We start from the raw sequence: 25,767 nt of genomic DNA, 5'->3' as shown, positions 1-25,767 counted from the left end.
TAATGACATATTGTTATTATGCTCGTCCAAAGAAAAACAGAGATTAATATTGAGAAACTTAATGCGGTTGTTAATTGTCAATTTATACGTGAACTTAAGCCCTCCCGATGAGTTAATGAACAAGTCCAAAATCCCTTTGACCACGTCATTCCCATGCCACATGTATGCTGGGGATATCATCCCAGATCTAAGAACACCTTGTTGCGCTATGACAGCGCACACTCTAAATTGATTAAGAGAGGCATAGCAACCACGTGCATTAAGGCAGCACAGAGTAAGTCGTGCAAGCATGAGTGTGATCAAAGTTTTTAAACTCTGATAGCGCAATTGCAGAATGCAGGCTTTCCCAGTTCTGTGATCACTTCAATATGCGAAGCCATCTTACAGAAAGAGAAAAGAATAAGTTCCGAAATATCACAAAAAGAAAAGAATAAAGACAAGAGACAAGTACACGTGGTAACATACTTGCACAAGTTGTCACGCAATCTAAAGAAAGTTTCCAATAGACATAATAATAATTTGCTTTTCAGTGCCCCGTGTAAGCTGTCCTTGATATGTAATCATATGAAAATGTGCAAAAGGCCCCTGTGCACCACAAATCATAAATCCCGTTTCACTGAGTGCAAGCGCAACATTATCTATCAGATACCGCTGAGCTGCGGAAAATCTTATATAGGTCAAACGGGACAGTGTTTTAATGAAAGAGCTCCTCAGCACATCAGTAACCTAAAGAATGGCTATGCGAGTAATTTGGCAGGACATTGCAACAAGTGTCACGGCACTCCCATATTTGAAAAAACAAAATTCATAGGGAAAGGTAAGAGGGAAAGGGAATAATAGAGCCATATTACTTTAGAAAGGAAGAAGATAACCGTGTAAGCGCTCCCTCTATTGCCTTGTTGGGAAAAGAAATAGCTTTTTTAGATGAAAGATTATGATGCTGCGGATTTGCAGATGTTTTTGCGACTGATGTATGCAAGCCTATGCTAAAAGATGGTATACAATGGCTGGGGAATTTCAAATAAACTTCCAGTTGGCAGTCAGCGCTTGTCTGTGGTATTTGTTTCCTCATGTCCTTGTTTTATTTGCGCTGTTTAGCATCTGTTCTAAATATGAACCAACTAGCCCTCATCAAGATCCTACTCTATCAATATGTTTGTACCAGTAGACCTCATGGGTGATCAAGTGTGAGAACATACATGGGCTAGACCAAGAACCTTAATAGCAGAATTGGGAATGCGTGCAGCCCCTTTTATGTCAGAAAACTCGGTTGGCGTCTAGCGAGCACAACTTCAAAGCATGGATGAAACTTTCTTCTACGCCTCACAGAAATTTTTCGAAAACATCTAAACTTTCTTTCCACCTTGGTGATGCGTGTGTGTGTTGGCTAGCAGCTTAGCTTTATGGAACGACAGTCCACAATCCAACGTGGCCATCCTTTGTCGTCACCGATTGCACAGTTGCGGATTAGCGACAGTGCAATGTAAGTGTATGTAAATTATTGCTGTTCCCATGCAACCTTCTTGCAATTTGTTTGATGCTACTATCCACCTGGAATGTTCTGGAAATTTGTGAAATTATTTTCACTGCTGAAACTCTAAAACCCAGAATTAACTAAATTCACAACTTAAAGTTTTTTACTGCAAGTACAACTTCTTTGCATCGAGGTTTGACTGTACCCGCGGGTACGCTCATATTGAATATCGGATGCAATGAAGGTAGTGTTCGGTGCAATTTGTTGTAACGATCGTATACACAAAAAGCTCCCGAATGCTGTTTACATTTCAGGTTTCCACTCACAACTTGCCTTTATGTCATCCCGAACACGGAACAGGTTGTCCCAGAGGTCTGGCACAGAGTCAAGCACATCATCCAAGTTCCGGCCACTCAACAGATCTGACAAGGCCAGGCAACTGCACATATAACAGTTGTAGTTGTACACACATGACAGTAGTAGTAGTAGTAGTAGTAGTAGTAAGCGAGATTATTGTATATGTAGAGATTGGCGGAAGGCGTGTGTGTGTGTGTGTGGGGGGGGGGGGGGGTGGGATGCTGTGTGCATTGTGTCTTCTGTTTCAAGTGCACTCCTACTGTCATGCAGGAATGGAAAAAATATAATGAATAGAGAAAGAGAGCAAAGTTTAGCTTAAAAATTAATAAAAGGAAATATTTTAAAAGAAAGGACCGAAATGAAAACAAATAGATCTAGACAAATTGAAAAAGTACATATAAGTAAATACACACAAGAGGTCAAATAATTCAGTGCGCTAGGTGGCGGCTTCTTCAGTACCACATTCCACGCAAAGTGCCATTCAGTAAGAAAATCTGAAATATAATCTTTTAAGATTGCCTTGACAACCAAACACAAGAAAGCAAGGTCCAGTGCAGTTCATTCCCTGCTATTGTTCAATTCAAGGTTCAGGGTGAAAGGTAACAAACCCGAGTTGTGGAAATTATGTTACAATACCGGAAGTGATCCCACCAGAAAATCAAAGACATGACAAATACCTTTTACAGTAGACTTGTGCTAAATTTGATTCCTGTTCATTCAATTTTTTGGTTAATTTCATTTTGCATGATGGTCTAAGCCAGCACCTATCATTTCTATGGGCCATAATTTTTCTTACTTCAATATCCAAATTGTCTCTTGCCGGATAATTCGAACATGACTGGTCATCACACACGTGCCGGACCCAATGGCAACGCCACAGAGGAAGGAAAAACTAAGGAAAGGTCCTGACGTCGCTCTTTGTGAAGCTCAGTGACACCGGAAATTTGCGTTACTTCGCCATCTTGTTGGGGCAGATTCTCCCTGCTTGTTTACATTTCTCACATTTAGTACGGCACCTCCAGCGTGCAACCACAACAGGCTGTGTGGACATGCACAGCGCGCCACAGTGATCTGACCAACGGATCCAATCACAGTGTATACCATCGCAATACTGTTGCCTAAGTCATTTCATCCGAGTATTGTGTTCTAGCATTGGAAGGAGTTCGTAATGAATTCGGCAAGTTAGGCTGGGAAGCAAGGCCCCCACCCCTTTTGCTGGCTTTTCTGAAAATAATCTGTGCATTCTCACTGCACAGCAAGAATGCACAGGTGATGACCGGCCGCACATTTTACACCCATCATGACCCATGGCTAGCCCATCTGCAGTTTATCAGAACAAACACATACGCTGTTCGTGGCTTTATGTGAATCGTTTTGCTTTAGAGAACAAATTTCGGGTAGCTGGGCATTGCGGAAATGTGGCGAGCCACAGCGTGCCGACAAAGAGGCCAGCAGAGGAGAATGTGGTTACACGTTTAAATACAATGACTGTGGCCTGAGGCGTATTGTTCTCAGTGTAAGTGAAGCTTCAAGGACACAAAATTCTGTGGCATCTTCCGTGCAGTGCCGAACAGTAAACCCGCATGCATGCAGCTAGTGCGTTTACCGGGCCTATGCATGACCATCAGCCGTTTGATGTGCACACAGGCGTACAGTCTCCTGTCGAGCCTTGTTCACTCTTGCACCGCATCTGCATACTTTCCCTTCCCTGTGCCCCTTGAGCACACAAAATGCCTGCGGCAAGGACTGCTCGTCTCTTAACCTTTTTAGGGTCAATGACGTAAACATACGGCGCAGTGAACGAGTCCAAAATGGTTGATGCCATATATTTACGGCGCCGTCTGTACGTTTAAAAAGCATGCCAATTGCCTAACTTTTTATATTCTGGCATGTGCTGCCATTATGTGGAAGTACACAGAATTTTTTCCTCGCACCTCCCTCTCTCGGTTTTCATTGCATGCTTTGTTTTAGAGCTAGTTTGTTTGCTCTGGCATGTCTATATACTACTACTGCTCGTGCAGTGGAACGCGCGCAGGCGGGTGGCAGTTAGTTTGGGTTTTGTTCCATTGGTGGTTTTGGCTTCTTGGCTCGCAAAACTGATGGCTATCTCGCTGCTAATCGCTCAAAGGGCGACCGCCTGTTACTCACTTGTTTATTGCTCATAGGGGTGCACGTACAAAAGATGCTGCCGTGCGTGCATTTCCTTTTCCTTTTTGGAGACTCGCAAAAACTAATTGCCTCTGAGTGGCAATAAGACGAAGATTAGCGGAAATTTGTCACACATTTTGCTTTTTTCATGGCACAACCATGCAGTTTTCTGGAGTGCACTCACCTACGCAGTTCGATTACGCTATGGACATAAATATTAGTGTAAGAGCAGAAACATTTGTCACTTGCGAAATATTCTCGCTTGTGTATTTTCTGAGCCTTCAACTATGTGTATAACAATGCATCACAATTTTTAATTCTTACGAGTTTATTTCCTTTTTTTTATTGTTGTTATTCATAATTAACCAGTACATATGTACCAACACAAAATATTTTTTTGTCACTTTAGTCACCGTAGAAAAATTACGGTAATATTTTTTCAAAACAGGTCCCTTTGAAGAATTTAAATCCGCAATAAAAAAATCTACTCTGGGCGGTCGCATATGGCAAAAAAAAAATTGACTTTGAAAGGGTTAATTATTTGCAGCAAAAAAATTATACTTTACATGGCAAAACCACGATCTGATTATGAGGCATGCCATAGTGGGGGACTCCAGAAATTCGGACCACCTGAGGTTCTTTTACGTGCACCTAAATCTAAGTTGCATTTCGTCCCCATCGAAATGCAGTCGCCACAGCTGGTACTCACAGCAGCCTCTTCTTTGCCATCCTTTCCCATGGCTGTTTGATCTGTCAAACACAGGAACACTGCACAGCTGTCACTGACATGCAAGACGTTTACTGTACATATTCTGAAGCACAGTGGCTTCCATTTGTGACGGCATGTTAGCATGAATCCACCAAACACAGCAAATAGATTTCCAGATAGTCCTTTGTCCATGGCATGGTACGTGGTGTACGGCGTTGCATGCGCACTTGTTTTATGCTTTTTAATTCTTCCAGTCCCACCTGGCCACGACAACAGCTAGGAAAGCACGGTCTAGATAACACAACGGAGAAAATCATGGAGACTAACACAGTCCTGCATACACAATGCCTTTGTCACGGTACGAGACCTACGGGGTATCACATGCATGACCACACACCAGCATAAAAAAAACTGCCACTGTGCCCAGACAACATAGCCACTACAGTGAAGAATACCACACGACTTCCTCCACACTTTTCTACTAGCGCATGGAGGGGTTAGGGCCTATCCTTAGTTTTTTCGTTCCTCAATGGTGACCCTTATCATGGTCCCAATGGCTGTAGCATCTGTCTTGGTGGTGCTAAGAGTCTGTTAATATATTGAAAACAGGATATCTCCTGCTAAACAAACCAATTTTCAGCCTGCCTTCAGCAGGTTTTCAAGTGTAATTGGCAGTTCACAATTAATGATTAGAATTTACTCTAATCTAACAAGTACATTTTTACAGTAAATTTTGTCAAAAAACTGCCTACGTATCAACATCAGATACAAAACCAAAAGTACATTCACAGTGTTATCAATGGCCTACCAATGGCATTAGAGCACCAGGGTCATAACCACTGACATCACAAGATGGCAGCAAAACAAGCTTTTGCATAGGGCGGCAATGACGACACACTACTTTCAGGTTTTAAATCCAAAAGCTCTCATTCAAATGATAAGTTATTTTACTTGCCAAGCTAACACCAACAAAGTCCCATTCCATGTTTTTATCACTCCAGTGACTTGCACGCACTGCAAGGCGACATGGTGAAGTGGTTAGTTTAGGCATGGGCCACCATTCCATTTGCAATTGTAGCAGAGCAGTTCAAGAAATGCGGAATATCAAATGTTCAAGCGTTATACACCAACAAAACATGTTGACATGTCATGGTCCTTAGGCAGCAATACAGAGCTCTCCACGATTCACACTGAGGAACAGTATATGCAAATAAGTTCTGTGAGGCATCAAACATGCTCTTGGGCAAAGGAACAACAACACAGCACTGCAAACAAAGGGGCATTTATTGCATCTTCCATACACCAATGCCAGCTAGCCGAATTACTGCCAATAGAACATGCTGATTGACACTGACAAATCAAGGAAGTCTGACTGACGGCAACACGATACTGAGTGAATATGTTCGCCCCCAATGCTGGATAGCAAAACCTAATCGTTAATTTGTACAGTCACGCAAATGGTGGCACATTCGAACAGTCCGGTTCATCCATTCCGGTGCCCCACTCCAAAGCCTTTCTCGGGATAGTTCCACGAAGTGTGGCAGCTGGGGCAGTGCAACAGTATTCTACAAGAGTTCACCTAGTGGACCTGTCCATTTCGTCTGCAGCTGAAGTGCTGATTGGCTGTGGCCCCTGGCTGCTGCGAATGCGCAGCACAGACCAGCCAATCAGAACTTCAACAGCAGACAAAATGGACATGTTCACTAGACAGTCTCTTACAGAGTACCTCCCCTGGCATGCAAGACATTTGCGCACACTGCTGATCCTAAGCCAAAGAGGAAGGGGCTACTCCCTTTCAAAACCCACCGTTAGGAGGCTTTAACAGCGCAACACTTACGCCATCTCTTGCACTGCTCTGCAACAGTCCCCAGCTATGCGAGAAAGCTGGATAACAGGAGACACGAGAGCCAAGCATGAAAGAGAACATCAGAAGACACAAGAGAGTCTCCATAATTTACATCCTGTGAAGCTAGAACTTTGCAGGACTTATGGCTAGTTGCTGCAATCAAAAATAAGCTGCTTTCTTTTTTCATCTTGCATGTTAAATTTGGATGCACATTTTCAACTGTGATCTCATAAAAGCTAAGCGAGCGTTAGATTCAGAGGTGCATTAGAATAGGTCAATATTGCAAATGAAGCAGCAGTGTGTTTGGATGCTTTCTTGCTTATTTTAACCTGCTGGATAATACTATCAAGTTTGTCAGTCCCTTCAAGTTAAGATTAATTGAAGCCAACTGTATTCCACAATAAAGCTTTAATATAACCTACACCCTTTCACTTGATCTGCAAGAAACCTGTAAGGATGTGCGACTCTCACGCATCCCCTGATGTGTTGTTTTCCTGCATAGCTCCTGTCTCCTGTAATCCGGCTTCGCCGCGTGGCTTTACAGCAGCGGTCGGTACGCTTACAAGGTAGTACGAGAGGTAGAGTGAGTGTTGCTTGGCTAACCCCACCTAACGGCAGGTTTACTTGGGGGCAAAAACGAGAAGGCTCTTCCTCTTTGGCTTTGGGTCGGCAAGCGGTGCGAACGATCTGCATGTACGCCGATCCGTGCTTCGGCGAGACCGTCTCACGAGGCCTACACTGGAATGGACGAACACGATCGTTCGAACCCGCTACCATTCACCTGACCGCACGCGCGAACGACTAGGCGTTGGTGTCCAGCATGGAGCGAACATGTTCGCCCATTATCCGGCCGCGGTGAGTCGGACTTTGGCGATTTGTCATGTGCCCATCGGCATTGTCGATAGCAACTCGGCTAACAGGCATTAGTCTACGAAAGGTGCAATAAATGCCCTTGTGATTGTTTGCACAACTGTGTTGTCATTCCTTTGTCCCAAGAGCACAAGTGAGAACCCCACAAAGCAAGCCACTTTATAAAAAGCAGGCAAAGTTACGACGTGATGACAGTACTCACTACTAATGTCCTTGTGAGAATCACAGTCTTTACATACATTGCACTGCCCAGAAGGTTCAACATGAAGTTTATTTTGTGCTCTACTGATTTTGCCAAAAGACTATGCACAGCTATAAAATAAGAAGCAACATGAGGGCATGTAGTACTTACATGCATGTGGTCACATGAAATGGTACAATCATGACTAATGAAGTAAAAAAAAAAAACCCAAATGTTGTCTTGATTCAGTACGACATCCTACATTTTGGTTTCTTTTGACGTGAAGTGGCCTTTCACCAGTGTGCCAACAGAACTGGCTGTGGATGTATGAAAGACAACTTTGGAGTCGGATGCAACTACCCGATAGATCCAACAGAAATTCTACAAACAGATCCACGGAATGGCTAAGGGAGTCTTTACATCGGTATCTGCTGCTAAATTGACAATGAAAGCACTTGAACGTTGAGCCCTCTCTTCGTTTAGCCCTGCACCGAAGTTATGTGGATGAATGCCTCTGCCTCATTCGTACAGATTCAGTTCAGTCATTCACTTCCCATCTGAAGAGCATGGAAGCAGCCACCCGTGGAAGAGGAGGTCAATGGCAAGCTTCCATTCCTTGACATGCTGATTGAAAGGTACTGGTGCGTTCAGCATCTACAAAAAGCCAACTCTTACAGGGTGCTGCTTATATTTTGGTTCTGAGCAACCTGCTCCTCATTAAAGGACCGTGGTTTCCACACTTCTACAACACACAGATAAAAGCTGCACAAAACGGGAAGACTGCGGAGTTGAGATACATGTGGTGCAGAAAGACATGTCAGCCTGCGGCTATCCAACTTAATTTTTAATGCGGTTGAATGATAAATGGCACGTCCACAACTACCCTGTGCACCCCTGGTCAAAAGTTCAAGGGAATACCATATATTCTATCCATAAGTGAAGTTTAAAGCCGTGTTCTGCATTCCTACAATGTTCACGTGGCACATGTACCAAATTAGAAACTGTCACAATCGTTTGCTAATGTTAAGGACAAATTACCAAAAGAGAAATTCCCAGGTGCAGTGTACATTGCCCCATGCATCGATTGTGACTACGAGTATATTGGCGAAATCAGTCATATTGAAAGGAGTCGGAAACACCATAACCATGATGCGAGAAAAGTTCCTGTGAAATCCAGTGTTTTGGCTGAGCATGCCGCTTCAAAGAGACATGCAATTGACTGGGGGAAGGCACGTGTTCTTGCCAGAGAAAAAGGGCTGCCTTGACACATTTATTTTGACTTGCTCATGATTCAGACTATAGTCGTCGACCAATTTTCTGGACCTCACAGAGACCGAAAAATAGTTAGAAAAATCTAACATTACAAAAAACTCGTTCACTCCCCCCCCCCCCCCGAAAGAAATTTATTAGGCTAAGAGTGGCTTAAGAGAATCTCTAATAATGTCCTACCTCATACTATGCTTGGAGGCGATCAGATTTGCTTGGATTTACGGAAGAATGACGTCGTATCTGTATACAGTCCACAAGAGTGTCACTGCGTTAGCGATCTCCGTTGGAAGAGATCGCCATGGAGATTGAAGAAACGAGCCATGGTATTTCGCACCACTCGGCTCTCACAAGGGTACAGGTGTTGGCACCGATCTCATAAATGCAAAGCCGCAGAAACACACAAAGATGCCACATCTACGAGACACACCTGCTCTGTGAACACACCACATGCAAAACAGCAACCGAAACTTAAAAAAAAACTGATCCTGCATTAAGTGATTAAGTGCTTACCGGAAAAAGAAAGAAAAAAGAAAATTTACAGCTATTCCATTCTATCAACGTGGGCTACCAGCAGAGCTGTAAAAAGACAAAGCACCATACTGAGTGTAAAAGTTTACTTTCTTTGGAGCTTTTCCTTTCCGCATCTGTAGAATACTCTGTGAACACACACAACTGCTACTAATAGCGGCTCAACCTATCTAGGTGTCCAAATTAAAATGTGCCAAGTGTCTCAACATGCTGGCTTGGCCTGCAAGAAATTCATAAGGTCAATTCACGCCGCTTGTCGACGCATGCGGCCATGGCGTATTGGTTTCAATGTCGGGCTTCTGTGCTAGAGGTCCTGTGTTCGAATCTTGCCAGCGGGTGACTTTAATGATGTTTATTTACTTATTTGTTACACAGTTTTTTGTTTAGAATGACGAATTTACAAACTCGAAGAGACGTTTAAAGCCAGAAGGAGGAAGTTTAGACAAATCCATGTACCTCCCCATAATTCCCATCGTTAATTCCCATGCTGGCTGAACCGCCAAATTGCAGCTCCCGTAGACACTAGCACCAGAGTGCCCTTTCGTAAATATTGTATGAAACTATGTATTGGGTGGTTTCTTAGCTTTCCTCATGCTACGCCGGGTCTCAGCACATGCCTTACTCGCCTGCTTTGCCTCCTCATAGCAGGGTGCGGGAGCTTTGAGACACGGACATTGAAAAATGTATGGAAGGCTGGACATATAGAGCTTACGATCACATCGAGATTATGGTAAGCAAAGACATCCAGACTCGCGAGGTGGAAAGAGCTGAGCGGACGACGCGAGTGCCGGACAAATGGCGAACTGCGTTGGAGTCATGTGGCGGGCGCGGCCAATCGGAGACTCCGGCACGACCTTCAATGATTTGCTTTTTGTGTGCTTGTTTCCGTATGGAGGAGATCGCTGATGCAATAAATTTGAAGATGAAAAAATGAGCTTTAATACGAGACTAAGATGGCGACGCTCGGTCGCGCCGTTCTAGAGATATTGTGGCTTGAAAAACACTGCTCTTTCTTGATTTCCGCGAGATTTTTTGCCACCTTGGCTGATAAAACAAATTTTTTAGAGCACTTCTAAGTGGTTTACAGTGATGATATTTGGGTATCAGATAGAAACAGGGTTATAGAAGCTGAAAATGTGATTTAAAAAAAAATCAATTTTTTGGCCATTTGTCGAGATGCGAAAGCTACGTCCCCTTTAACCCTTTCAGTGTCACTGATGTACCGGTAAGTTCTCCACTTACTACAGTAGGATGTACACAGTAACATGAAGTTGGCAAGCTCTGAAGTGCAGTTCAACCTTCATATAACGAAGTTGTCAATACTGGCAATTTGCTTCGTTATATCGAAACTTCATTGTATTGAAATTCGGCCTTTTACGCAAGTAAGTACACTCGCCGATCGATTTTTCTTAAATGGAAAGAAGCCGCAGAATTTTCCAAATTATCGGGCAATGGAAAAAAGCAAATCTGAATGAGAAAACAGTTCATTTTGATAAATTTGTGAGTCAGAGACAAATGATACAGTTTCATGCGCGCACATTGGTGATATCTTCTTCCCCTCACCGGTATGAATTAGGCGAAGCAAGCCACAATTTCACATACAGTCTGCCCCGCAGCTGATAGCGTCACCCGCACTGGGATGACGCTATCATGAAAATCGCCAGCAGGAGCGAATGCTGCGCATGCCTCCCGCTCCAACGGGTCGCCGTAACTCAAGATTACGCAACCTCCAACGCACGGGACATGGTGCAGTTCCAAGACAGCTTACATGGTCCAATGCTGTCTTGGAATGCCCAAGCACATGCGACAGATTACCTCTAAAGCAGGGTGTGCGGCTGCATATGCGCTCAGCCACACTTACAGCCATGCACAGCCACAGCCGAGACGCACGCCAGCTTATCCCCTACTCTGCCCCCCGCACCCTCTCGCGTGCTTGATCACGTTACATCGAGATCGCTACCCTCCCCCTCTTGCCCTTTGCTCGTGTGGGAAGGCGGCACTCATGAAGCCAACTTCCTGTCTCACCCTCGCACACTTTCGCTCGCATCTGAAGCACACAGTTCAGGGGGCATGATAGGATCTTACTGCACTTGGACTTTACAAAGAACATGATACGGCTCCACTTCGGCAGTCACTTTTGTCGCACAGCGCCCAACTTTAGAGGCACGTTTGCAAGCAGCCGCTTGTCATTCAATCATTTGGCCATCTGCATCCGCGGAAGTTTCCATTTATTGTCTTGGCATTTCTCTGCGGCAGCAATGAAATTTTGTTATATTGAAATCGCATACAAATACACTTCTATATTGGTGTTTTAAATACATGGTGTTCTTGGACCAGAGGTTATGAAAAGTTAAATACTCAATTATATCGAGCATTTCTTTATATTAAAGTTCGTTATAGCGCGGTTTAACTGTATCGACGTTTGACTGCATTATGAAATAGTATGTGGCATGAGACCGTTGTAGACTTCTGAATTTATCAAAATGAATTGTTTTCTCATTCAAATTTGCCTTTTCGATTGTCAAATAGTTTGAAAAATTCTGTGGCCCCTTTTTGTATGCCAATACCAAATGGTAGATTTCGAATCGAATATTGAATCACATTCAGAAAAAGAGCCAAACATTGAATCGAATAGCACATAAGGGAAATTTAATACAAACGTTTATGCTTCCAAATTTTGTGTAAAAAACAGTGCCGCCCATGCTCAGGAGGCTAATCACAAGAAAGTTGCTAGCTAGAGGCAATTTGCGTACCAATGAATCGAAATGCACGGTATGCCCTACACTTATTAAAGGGCAACTCCGGCGATTTTTCTATATCAACGGATGTCAATAAAATTCACTGGGTACGTACGTTCCTCTGAACAATTCCATCATGTCCTAAAGAAAGCAGGTTTGAGAGTTGCACAGATTTTGTACAAATGAATTCAATTAATTGCCTCGAACACCCTACCTTGCCTCCTCCTCAGTTACAGGCTACATTGTGTATGATGTCAGGAGTGTTCCATGTAGAGCATGCCAGGATCACGCAGATGACAGTGACAAGAGTGTCGAGGAGTCGACGATGATGAGCTAGTGCATGGCATGAGAAGTTGCTGTCGCGAAAAGCTGCATTTCCTGTGAATGTGCAAGAGATGGAAGGGAAGTGGTGTTGTGCTGTTGGCTGCACAAACTTTAGCCCTCACCATCTGCACACGCAGTTTGAGACGATGCCGATCTTTTTTAGCCGAGGTTAAGCCTATATGTCACAGTCGCGTAGTTCATGTGTCTACTGCTGGCAAACCTGAGCAACTGACCTGAAGCTAATTAAGCAATCAGGATGAATAAAACTCCTTCTGTAGTTCAGTTTTGACCACACGGATTTGAAATAAACCATTCCTCATTTTATACAGTGCACACGCAGAAAGTTAAAAGCAACGACAGAGAGCAGTACCGACATTGGTACGTTTTCGACGGAAAGCTGGCAGCTGCACTCACCGGCTCTTTCCAAAACTACATGTGACTACGAACACGGGTGTAATTTCACGTACTGTCATGCAGACTCACTATTTAGCTTCTGAGGTGCACTGCTTGCCTCGTATCCCAAATGGGCAGCAAGCGTAGGTCCCTTCGATCAGCGTAAACAAGCTCCTCAGTCAGCTGCCGACGGCGTCGATGTTGGCATCGGCATTTCCACGACAAAACTAAGCATTCTCTAAATGAGTGATCATACGTCCAAAGTCCTCATCCGTGTCTGCTTTATGGAACATATTTTGTGCATGAAGAGAATACGAAGAATGATAAGTAGGCAGCATAAGAACGCTCGTGTACTACGGCCTCCTGCTCGCGGTTTTCGAAGGTGTGTGGTCGCTCATATCAGCGTGATCCGGAGTGATGCAACGGTGTGTAGATGCACAAAATCTGCCTGTATTTATATGTTCGGACATTAATTGATGTCACCGATGAGCGGCTAGCATCTTATATCAAGCGAACGACGAGTGGTCACTCTACCTGCTGATGTAAACAAATGTACCGGTCGGTGCTTTGGACTGTCAGCAGCGTTCTTGCAGGATACAAATGTAGAAAGTCTTGCTGCACATCTTACAGTGAGCATGCAAAGCGCTTCCCTGGAAGAAGTAACGCACCTTAAACAGCAAGCAGCACGTATACAATCAGTGGTTAGGGCTACCTTTAGTCTTTATGGTGCAACACGATATGTAGCGCATACGTGCTGGTTCTCATGGATGCGGATCGAATGCGAACGGCGATTCGTGGCTATTGAATTCGTCAGAATCATAACTATTAATATTTTACAGATCCAAAGAGCTGGTGTAGCTGACATTGTCACCGGAAGGTCCGGTGTGGTCACAAATCAGCTGAGCATCTGCCCTTCGCTCGTTTCGTTTGCCCAGCGGGCAAGACCAGCATGCCTTGCGCTATCCCTACTGGGGACACTTGTGATGTTACAAGAAGAGGTTCGCTCGGCTGCTTGGCCAGGTTTCAATTTTGTTTTTGTGCTTTTTTGTTTATTTAAAATTATTTTTGAACTTTCGGAACAATTTTACTTTCAGACACGTGGCAGGAGGGGGGGTCTCTGGAACCTAAATACAGTCGCCGACTAATTTTTTGGACTCCAAAAATTCGGACATGCTCGATTATTCGGTCTGCTTTGCGGCACTGCCATTCTCCCCATAGACCATAATGTATAACAACTGCCGAAAGTTCGGACACCTTGCAACCTCTCGTCTGATTTTTTGGACACTCCTTAAGCCAACTCGATCGAGAGCACCATGCACCGACTCTGACCGGTGCATGGTTCGACTTGCTGAATGCCATTTTTGTTTTGAACGGAGCCTCCTTGCTGCCCCACGAAGTAGCGCTACTGCAAATCCCCGCTCATAATCATCGTTTCTGCCTGGTTCGACAGAGTGGCAACAGCAGTTCTGGTCTCAGCTTAGTAAGCCATGTCAAGACAATCCAGCAGCTGATTTCTTTCTTTCTTCATGCACGACGCTGCGAGTAGGCCATGTTTTTCGTTTGCACGACTCGTGTCAGCGTGGTGGTGTTTGCTTTGTGTGCTGTGTCGAGGATGCGGTGATCCAACGCGGCGTACGGAAGCATCGCGTCAAGTGTCTAATGTTGCCAACAGTGGCCGCGCAGAGTGCGCTGGGGAATGCCGGCAAGCGGCTGCTGGGAGGCCTAGGATTTGCCGCCTTCCAATGTGCTCCCTACTGACGCCGAAAATGTTCTGCCGAGACCTACGCAGTGGTTGCATTGCGATTCCGGACACCGTCTCATTTGACAGTTTCACAGGTGCTGACACTGCTGCACTGACATGCGCAGAACTCAACGACGGCGAGATCATTCGTCAGGTTTCTGCTGCACTGCCGGACGATAACCCCAAGTCGGAAGATGAAGCACCATGTACTACGCTGCCGTCGCATGTGGAGCGTGTACAAACAGTGACTGTGCTTTCAGCCACCTATAGTGACCGTAGGACCCTCTCCGAGATTCAGGCTTATCTGATTGCGCATAAACGGAACAGCGTGCAACGGCGCATTCACAACTTCTTCAAGCCTACTGCCGAGCCCGAATAAGTGCGTGGAAATAAAGGATTTCTTTTTTTTTCTTAATCAGCTTCATCAGACACTTGTTTATTGGGACATTTCCACAGTCCCCGTGAGGTCCGAATAAACGGTCAGTGACTGTATTCCATTATCTTGACATGGTCAAAAAATCGCCAGAGTTGCCTTTAAAAAGAGGACCACAGCACGCCTGCACAGATAACTCTGTATACAAAAGTCTGGAAAATACCTTTTATCTATGGAATGTTTGTCAATTAGAATTAGGTGCTTTTTTTCCCCTGAAGCTCAAGAAAAAGCGAGGTTGTGCTAAATACCAATGGGGTTTTCAGTTTAACAGTGGGCCATATTGTACTTTTTAATGGCAAACTTTTATTGCATAGAAAGTATTGCTTTCCGGTTTTGTTCCAGAAAACATAAGTTTTTTCCATCTTTTTTGTAGGTGCTTCCTGTGGGTTATCGTCAGCTCGTTAAGGCCGATTTGCGTGACAGATAAAAGTAGGGATGCGCATCACACCATTTGGCGCCATTGCGCACGGTAATTGGTGCCACACACGGCAACCGTGGTTAGCATTGACAGTAAAGAGTTCTCAAATTGGAAGGCCCACGGCAAGCTTGCACAACATCCCCCTGCATCCGTCTGCATCCATCTGCCATCTGTTAAAGGCATTTACAGCTGGGGGTCAGCGTGCTGTCAGATGATATGTTTGAACCCACCATGTAAATTTAAAGCATGTCTTGTGACGAGTCACTCAAAGCTTGAAATAGACCACTGTGCACCAACCAATGGCATTTGCAGCAAGGGGCCACGATACGGTATTTCACAAAAATGGCAGCCGTGAACATGCAACGGTTATCGCGGCCACTCGTCTTCGTTGGTAAAGTGGTTTGTTGGCTTTCTGAGGGTCATGCGATCGCTGTGAATAGATCTGCGTTGATTCGGACAGTAACTTAAGTCGCCGACATCAAACGACACAGCTCCGATTTATGCCTGATGTGCTGGACAGTGTAGCCAATGGTGTGGCTCTCAAGAAAATTTGCCACCAGATGATGTGGTAGCGGGCTGCAAAGCACTGTAGAAAGCTTTTTGCTAATTTGTTCCTATGGGTAGCTCAACAGTGATTGGTCTCATGATTATGCATACGGGTTATATTGATGGCCTTTGAAGCAGCATTCGGGTACTACGTCGACCAGCCGGCAACTAAGTTCGTTCGTGTGCTCACATGTGGGCAGAAAGCTCCGAACTGTGCGAATTTGCATGTGTCAACACTGAACTCGCGTATTTGATACAATCAGTGTGCCTTCCAGTGGCTAATGGGCCGGACCTTCCTACGTTCTCATGCTTTTCACACGCACTGCTGTCGTTCCCTCTGTTTGCGTAGCGTCAATCGTTTTGATTGGTCCGGTCAACCTGGTTGAACCTTATACTGATAAAAATTGCACAGCATGGGAATGCTGCAAGCATCAAGGTGCCGACCACGGCAGGGTCGTTCACGAAAGGTACCAATATTGAATATTCGAGAAATTGAATATGATACATCTGATTCGTAAATTGAACTGTTCGAATGTTCACTATTCAATTCAAAATAGAATATTTCAGTATTCACACACCCTTAATTTCGTCTCTTCTGAATAACCAAAAATAAACCATTCTGTTCGTTTTTATCAGAGAAAGAACTTGACACCAAAAGGGTTAAAGGGGGACGCTGCCTTTGAAAACCGAAAAATCATGAAAAAGTTGATTGTTGGAAAACCACATATTTGGGAAGTATATCTTATAAACTACCATTTCTATAAATATCAACGTCTAATTCATCGTGGAACTATTTCAAATAAAGTTTCTAACTAGCCGCGGCAGCCCTCAAGCAACGTGCGAGAGCTCAAAATACCCCTTCTTGTCGCAAACGCCATTTCTCCACTGCTCCCGCGAGTGGCGCCATTTCGATGTTGTTTTCTTTGTGCATTCTTGTGCTCTTTATTCGCCGCCTCCTGCGGCGGCGGCTGCAGTGCGGGAGAGGCGTAAGTCACTCATGATAGGAGGGCTCGCAAGACCTCTTCAAGTTTCCTGCGGCTGAGACGCAAAGATGAGATTGGGCGAAGCGCACGCTCCGCAAGGACGCGGGGGAGCCCGCGACTCCCATTGGCTGCTGCGTGCAATGATGTAGTGGTCTCCTGCATAATGCATCCGGCCGTCGTGTGCTTCAACTCCTTCATCGCCGGCGCCCTTTGTGTGTTCCGCTTGCCATCGTCTATCTTTGCCGCCGTTCGCATATTCTCCAAGTTTCTACCGTCTTTACGAGACCGTTGTTGTGTTTAGCCTGTCGTGCGGTTGGCCACTATGCGCTAAAAAAAAATCAAGACGCTACACACGTTCGGTGCAAGGAAGTGTTTTACGAAGCTCACCCACAAGGCGAAGCTCGCCGCTCGCCCGCGTGCCCACAATGATCGCACCGATGGTTCCTGTGGGCCAGCTTCTGCTTCATCTATGCAAGAGCGTGGTTGCATCGACGCTTTAGCAATGTGACTCCTGCTCCACCAGCACAAGAATTTGTCGCGACGAGTGTGCCTGGTGTCTCGTGCTCATTGACAGCGGCTTCCACATCCTCTCTTTCATCTGCCTTGGACAGTGCGATCGCGTCATCCACTGTGCACTTGAACACACGTTTCCTGACGTGTGAGGAGAAAGAGGCGGTGGATAAAAAACGCGCTGCTTTGCAACGAGGACTTGGTGCTATGTCAGTGACAGAGCGAAAATTTCAAGCAATGGAGCGCGATCATGAAGCTACCACCGCTACAAGTGAAAGTGAAAAATTTCTCCTTGTGCAAATGGATGCCCTAGGCAACCTGCTATCCAGGACCCCGTGCCAGCGGTGCTTCGCAACTGGGATGAAGGTTCAAGAAGGCACCCAACTTGGACTTGCAACAAAGCTTGAGCTACCATGTTTACATTGTGGAGTAATTGCAAGCTCTTGGAGTTCTGCTCGTCAGGATGACTCAATGGCCTTTGACGTGAATATAAGAGCTATTGTGGCAACAAAACATAAGGAAAGGACAAACAGCCCTCAATGGCTTTTGGGTAGTGATGAACGTGTCCCATCGTGGCCCTGCATCATAAGACTTTTCAGAAGCACTTGAAGAAATTCAGGAAACCGCAGACACAGTGGATAGACAAGTTCTATGCAGAAGCTGCTTCTGCTGTGAAAACCACCTACAAGGGAATGGATCCATATTTCAGCAGGGATATCACAGTAAACATTGATGGAACATGGCGCAAGCGTGGCCACACGTTCCATATTAGAGTTAGTGCAATAACTGAATATCATACAGGCGTCATCTGGGATGCCATTGTTTTTTAGAACAAGTGCCTTGGTTGCCAAGTAGGGCCAAAGCCCTGGAGACTCAGGCTACGTGAGCTGGCAGGATCATGTGTGCCAGAAAAACACTGGATTCTAAGTCTGGGAGGATTACGGCTGAGGCAGCTGTCATCCTTTTCTCATGTTCGGTGCCAAAGCACAACCTCCGTTACACAACGCCTGTGTCTGACGGACATAGTGCCACCTTCTCTGCCCTTGTTCAAGAAAATGTTTATGGACTGGTCTCCATTTCAAAAGAGGAATGCCTGAACCACCTCCAGAAGAGGATGGGAGCAGCACTGCACAACCTTGTGCAGAAAAGTGACAAGGCTTTAGGAGGAAAGAGCAGGCTGACAAAGGCCCTCATCGACAAGTTGACCGACAATTATGGCTGGGCCCTACGGAACAATTCCAACGATGTGGCCTCAATGCAGCGTGCAGTGATGGCATCGTACCACCACATGACATGACGGACGAGGATCCTCACCACAACTTGTGCCCTGAGGGTGCAGACTCGTGGTGTCGTCGTAACGCCAGCAAGAGTGATTGTGCGCCATCACTCTTGCCATCACTCCAGAGCATTGGTACAATCTTCCAGACTATGTAGCAGAAGCACTGCTACATGTTTATCAGCGTCTCTCACAGGCTCCTCTTCTGAAACGCTTCTGGGAGCAAAGATGCAGAATGCATCAGAATCATTTCACTCCCTGCTGTAGTCCCTGATGTCCAAAGAGCAGCATGCTTCCCTGATTGCTATGGAGACAGCACTGCATGAGGCAGTTTTAAGATATAATGCTGGCTGCCAGAGGGCCACCCAAGAGCAATGTTCATCAGTGGGGCTAACACCTGGCCACATGGCCACTCAACGGGCAGCCAAGAAAGATTCTTTGTGCTTGAAAAAGGCCAAGAAGCAATCGCAAGAGAAGGTGGAAAGGCGGCAAAAGAAGAGAGTGCCTAAAGACATCTCCAGTTATGCCACAGGGTCATTTTAGACCAATATATGTGCTCATAACTTTGAAAGCTCATTTTCTCAAAATGACTTTCTTTGGCTGGTGAGGCTGCTTGTTCCAGCCACATCTCTGTAACCGCTCATCAGATTTCCAGAAGTTTTTTTTTTTTTTATTGTGCACATAAATAAATTTCTGATGGCAAAACAAGGCCATTTTTGTATATATTGTGTCTGTGATTTGTGATACTTAATCAAAATTCGATTGACAAAATCTTAATCCCCCAACACTAAATTCGGTGGTCTGCTAAATTTTTTCACCAAGGAAATTTAAAAAGAAGGGCCCTGTCTTGCCCTGAGGTAACCATCTGGGATTCATCATAGTGGATTTCACAGTTGCAGCACCTTTCGAAAATTCTCCAGGCCGGGAATGAGAAAACCATGTGCACCATTCTGACATATCACTATAACTTGAGAACTAGTCAACATAACTGCATGAAATTTTGTAGTTCTGCTAATGCTTTTGCTGTGAGTCTATCCTAAAAATTTCACCAAAATATCTCAATAAACAAAAAAGTTGGTATCCAAGGGTAGCCTCCCCCTAAGGATGCCTATTAATATTGGCTAAATATGTAATCATTTATTGTGGATTGCTGCTGTCAGCAATCTGCTAAGGGCAGGCTGAAAATCAGCCTTTTTGGCAAAAAATTATGTGTCGTCGATGCATTCACTATTCTTAAGCAACTTCAAGACAGATGCTCGAGTCACTAAGATTACTGTTGAGGTCACCATTGCAGTCATGTGCATGCAGGCTGACCAGTCAAGTGCGAATTTTCTGGCAAGAATCAATTTCAGGATCAAGGTAAAGAAAGACTTTGCCCATACAACTGTACATGTGCCCTCAAGGTAACTGATGTTACACTTACACAAGTCTGCTATACTATTTTTACCAGTTTAGCAGTACAGTTGAACCCGGCTATATCGAACTCACAAAAAAACGCCTATCAGTTCTATAGAGCATAATTCGATATGTGCCTGCTAAATAATTGGATGTCATAAAAGCACATACAATATATAAAATCACTTTATTGATAAAGCTAGCTTAGTTTCGCATGAAATAGTCCTGAATTTTCTTCTGCTTGAGCAATTTTGCTGCCTGCGATGCATGCACTTCTCCACATTGTCTAAGGAGTCGGAGCAGCTGAAGCAACAACTTTCTGCATTCGCACAGAAGCACCGGACTAGTGCGAGTGCACCAATCACTTTGGAGCATGTGGGCAAAGGACTGCCGTTGCTTCCCTCATTGTGCCCACTCTCACTTGTGCTTGGTACGATGTCGGCAACGTAGTCTTCGTTTTCGGGCTCTCACATGGTCGCGACACCATCACCTGCACTCACAAACTCGTCCACCATTGATTCGTCAACAGCTTCCGGAAGTTCTGACAGCTCGCCCCAAACTTCAGCAACACCGGCAACAGCTTCGTCGCATTTATCAGAATTGACAGTCATCACCGAGCACACGGAAGCCGGCTGACTGAAGCAATTTCGGATGAACCACTTGTACGCGGCTGTGCGTATGCGTCAGGCGCCACAGACACTGGGTTGCGAATTTGCCGCTTTAGCCCTAACCTCCCCCTTATTCTTCAAGATCATGCCGAGAGTGCCCCTCGAATCTGCACGCTGCGGAGACATCAGACTTCTCACTGCGTTCGACCCAATTTATGATTTTGAGCTTCACGATGAAAGGCGAATTCTGTCGCTTCATCGCGGCAACACTGCGGGAGAAGGCCCACAAAGCGCACACACAATGAACCAGAAAAGCAGCGAGACAACTCGCACTTTCGCCATCTTTCACGACAAGGGCACAAGAGCTTCTGATTGTCTGTCTGAGCAAGTGCTGCAGGCGGGCCAAGATAATTTTTTGCAGGGGGGGTGTCGACGGCTCACCCAAGGTAGGGAGAGTGATTGGGTGGAGCCAGGCCGCCGGGTTGCCCCGTCACCCCAAGGGAAAGCCAACTTTGGGGGCACTTTTCCACTGCTTGATGTTTGATATCTCCGGAGTCACTGCTATTTTTGTTCGATGTAAGTGTAATTTTTGCTATATATACTCACTGCAACTATACCGCATCCAGAAATTTTTCGATATATAGAATAATTTGATCTAAACGGGTTCTATATACTCGGGTTCGACTGCACAGTGAAACCTCGTTAAACTGTAGTTGACCGGAGCTTGTAAAAAGTATTTACAGTGGAACCCCGATTATACGACTTTCTCGGGACCGCGAAAAGCATCGTAAAATGCGGCCGTCGCAAAATCCTGAACATAGGTTATGCCTATAAAAATACTACTTATTTCGCGTGACCGTTTTTCGAGAAACTTCAATGTAAACTACTAACATACTCTGCAGGGCTTGGAAACCCAAATTACCAAAAAAATAAATGTAATAAGAATTAAAGCTGCAGTACAGGTACTGATCATGCTTTATTCAAACGAACCTTTACGGCACTCCACTTTCTACTGCCGCGATTCCCGCCAGCCGGCGCAAACATTTTAAAAAGTCGGTAAGTTTTTCTGGACCTTGTTTGATCTGTCGTGAACCAGGAGCTTTCGCTCGAGTTGGGCAACGTCCAAAAGGAGGTCCTCTGTGGCGTCGCGAGAACGGATGAAGTTCCGGATGCCGTCTATGTGCCGTAGCCCTTGGCGAACGTGGTAGACACAGGCACGGCATCTGTGGCGTCGTTGTTGTCCTCGTCCGATGTCACAGCGGTGTCAGCACTAGGCAAAGCCTCCTCTATGGTGTCACCCAGCGACATCTCGCTGCAGATCGCAACATTGTCGTCAACCTCCACATACTCGGCGAAGGTCGTGGTGAGGTTTAAACCCTCGAAATCACTATCGGCGAGCCTGCATCAGCCTTGAGCGGCATCGAGGCTGTTGCGTCCCCAGCAGCCTAAAGCCACAGTGCTTGAAAGAGTTAGTGATTGTGCACCGCGACACTGCGTTCTCCGAACTGGCAATAAAATGCATCGTAACGAGCACAGCTATCTTTTTTTCCCGACTCGCTGCACTCATAGCCGCCAGCTGACGCTGCACTAACCGCTTCCAGTAGCCTTGCTTGACGCACTTAATGATGCTGGCATCCAGCGGCTGCAGCTGGCTTGTGCAGTTGGGCGAAAAAAACAGCCTTTATGTTCCTCAGGCTGGACGTATTGGGTGGGTGGCATGGTGCATTGTCACGAAAAGCAATATTTTCCTCGCTTAGCACCCATTTTGTTATCCAGCAGCTGCAAAAAATTGCTGAAGAGCTAAGACGTCATCTACGCCATTTTATTGAAGTTGTAGCTGCACGGCAGTGTCTCAAGTACTTAAAGCACTGTGGCTTTGCAAACTTTCCAACAACGAGGACGGGCAGCCTCTCGGAACCATCTTCGTTAGCACAGAATAGTGCCGTCACACGCTCTTTACTACGCATGCCACCATGACACTGTCACCCTTAAATGCAAGGGTTTGCTCGGGCTGCTTATGGCGAAAAATACCGCTCTCATTGGCGTTGAAAACGTCGCAGGGGTTGTATGCAGCAATCATCTCCGGCAGCGACTCCATCCACTCATTCACCATCGAAACGTCTACGGAAGTGCTTTCTTCGCAGAAGTGGCTGTACACAATCCTGTTTCGCTTTTTAAAGCGATCCAGCCACCCGTTCGATGCCTGAAAGTCGCCGATGCCCAGACACAATGCCACAAGGTTCGCCTTTTCTTTTAGAATGTCACCGTCAACGTTGATCGCAGAGCTCTGTGCTTGATGCAGCCACGTGACGAGAGCTTTTTCTAACTTCTCATGCTGTCCTTCTTTTGCAGCTTTCCGCTTGAGCCCAAACTTGTTGGCATTCTGCAATATCACCGCTTTGTTTGACAGGACCGTCTTAAGCGAAGATTCGGGTATCTTGAGGTCCTGGGCAATGCTGGCGTTCATGGCTCCATGCCGCCTTTTCCTCTTCCTCGATAATATTCAGCTTATTGCCGAGCGACAGAACTGTCCGCTGTCAGGACATTGCGCGTCGCGTTGCTCCACACAACTCAAAACCTCCGCTGAACGCTGATCACTAGGGTTACGACGAAAAACACGTGCGATATACCTATGCCTCTCCGTGCTACCTTGTCGGCGATCTGCTGCTGGGAAACTGGAAGGTGCTGAGCACCCGGTGTCTTTTTTTTATCCGAGCTTTGGCCAAAATGTGAGTCCTTGCTTGCAAAACGCCACAACGCTCTCTGGCACGGCCACAGAACACGTATGCACGGCGTCAAAATGATGTTGATGTGGCTTCATGCACAAGTGTACAGGGTGCTTGGAGGCCGTTCTGATCTCTGAGGCTTGTTGTTCTGCCAGGCCGCCCTATGGAACGACGTACCACGGCATTTGCGCGAAGAAAAGTGGAAACACCTACATGTTAACCGACACGTGCATAATAAGTTCGTACGGTTTATATGAATACAAAACGTATTATGTTCAATGGCTGCTGAGTCGGGGATTTCATTTTACTACTTTTAAAACGAAACTACTGTTTAAGCAGGTACGGCTTAACAAGGTTTTACTTTATTTGGACACTGCTGGTAGTCTAGCAAAAGTTGTGGGCTGAGTTGGCACTCTGATGCCACAAAAAAATGGGGACACACACACGATAGGCAGGAGCACTTCTTGTTCCTTTTTGTCTGTCTACCATGTATGCATTTAATTATGCTCACAATGTCCAATGACACTCAACAGTACGCTGGCTCCAGTGCCTTTAGTACATGTGTGTTACAAATGACACTCCATTCATGGCCGGCAACAGTGACAGACCTGGATTCACGTACGCGCCACTCGTTGCTTGTCAGGTGATGCATGACATCTTCCATGATCTCCTTGAAGTACCGGTCAACCTACAAGCAAGCAAAACAGTGGCACCTGTGAGTTGAGGTCCCAAAGTTCAAGTCCTGTGCTTCAAGATGCGTTCCCACAACACCCGATATTACAAGCATTTCTTTCTTTTAGAATATGTGGGACACCGTGTGCACTAAGCTTGTGTGCTGAACAGCAGAAACACTGTAGCCTAGGAAGCAGATGGACCTAGGGGTCGTGGCTGAATAAATGTACACTCGCCAACTGAAAAAATTCAAAATACAGATTGACGTTTCGGCGCCCAATACGGGTGCCTTGTTCACAATGAACGAATGCATGATGGTCTTTATTATATATGCATTGGAAGACGTAACGCGCTTTTGCACCGAAGACGACTGCGCGTTCGGTTGTACCATGTGCAATTGGCCTAGACTGCAATGGCTTCATGCGGCTGAAAGTAATTGACAAGTCGGCGTGGCCTACACTATTGCGTGTGGAGGAATCGACTGTGCGCTGCCGGCGGACGAAGTCGGCACGGCCTAGGCCAATTGCGCACAGTGCAACCAAACGCGTGCTCTGAACAATGGTCCCCGATAGCGCCCTTGGTTCACTGATTGATTTGCAGAAGTTTTTGACGTGTTTTTTTACGTTATTTAATATATCGAATTCTGGCTATATCGAACTATTTCGCGATCACAGCGCTGTTCGATATATCGAGGTGTACTACTGAGGTTAACACCCTCTGTTCATCTGCCATCACTGCAAGGAAAGCTGATCCCTCCCATGTGTCCACTTAGGGCAGGAGGAGAGATGATAACTGACCGTGCGGATTGGGTCCTTCACAAGGGCGGCCCAGATGGAGCCGAACGAGGCCCTGACACCTGGGTTTGGGTCGTACCGGTACCGGTACAGCTTGGGCACTATGGTACCAAGGTGTTCCTTGAGCTGCTCCCCAGCTTTGTCCGCAATGCTGCCAAAGCCAAACGCCGCCCCCTGCACCAGTGATCCAAAGAGTACAGCTTTTGTTACTGAAGAGTATGAGCCAGATCTTGAAGCACTTCAAACCGTGTTTTAGGTACTTAAAATTGCAGTTCGTAGATACTGAGCTGAAAGAAACAGGCACTATAAATCTTGTCGAAATTTATGAGCAGGAACCTGCACAACCTGTACTTATTGACCCAAAACGATTCTGTCTTGTCAGAAAGGCAGGAACGGCAAAAGGCGACTGCACATAGACTGCACGCTGCTGAAAACACACAAGGACTGCAGTGTGGTCATCTCACATATTTCGGGCAAAAAGTACTGAGTGGAACATGACCAAGCAATTTATGCCCGACAGCCACAACTGCAGGCTCACAGCATTAAAAACAGTGGGCAGGCATGAACACAAGTAAAGTGTTTCAAAAGTGGTAACACGCTGAATGAGATAAGAATGACTGTGCACAGTAGCATCAGTCAAAGCAAGTGACACAAATTTACACTCCTACAACAATTTATTCATACACCATGAGACCAGAATCACCAAAAGGCCCCCGACCTGCTACTCCCACAAATAACATACCTATGATAGCTTAATTATGCAGGTTCAAGTAATTGCAAGGTTTTAGGTGTAGATTTACGCGACATGTTACGAGAGAGGTTGTTGTG

General features: G+C 45.7%; 1 protein-coding gene across 2 annotated transcripts in view; it reads right to left on the bottom strand.

The window, feature by feature from the left end:
- The window catches only part of LOC142573223 (proteasome adapter and scaffold protein ECM29-like), a 297,184-nt gene that overhangs the window by 188,204 nt on the left and 83,213 nt on the right, over nt 1-25,767 (bottom strand). For both annotated transcript variants that reach the window (XM_075682816.1, XM_075682817.1), the window contains exons 11-13: nt 24,943-25,113; nt 24,082-24,161; nt 1,808-1,913 (exon numbers count right to left, since the gene is read on the bottom strand). In XM_075682816.1, coding sequence (XP_075538931.1) covers nt 1,808-1,913; nt 24,082-24,161; nt 24,943-25,113 — 357 coding nt within the window. The remainder of the gene's footprint in view (nt 1-1,807; nt 1,914-24,081; nt 24,162-24,942; nt 25,114-25,767) is intronic.

Source organism: Dermacentor variabilis, chromosome 2, assembly GCF_050947875.1.
Source record: "Dermacentor variabilis isolate Ectoservices chromosome 2, ASM5094787v1, whole genome shotgun sequence".
NCBI lineage: Eukaryota > Metazoa > Arthropoda > Arachnida > Ixodida > Ixodidae > Dermacentor > Dermacentor variabilis.
The sequence above is the reverse complement of the archived record's forward strand: the minus strand, read 5'-3'. Positions and strand labels throughout refer to the sequence as shown.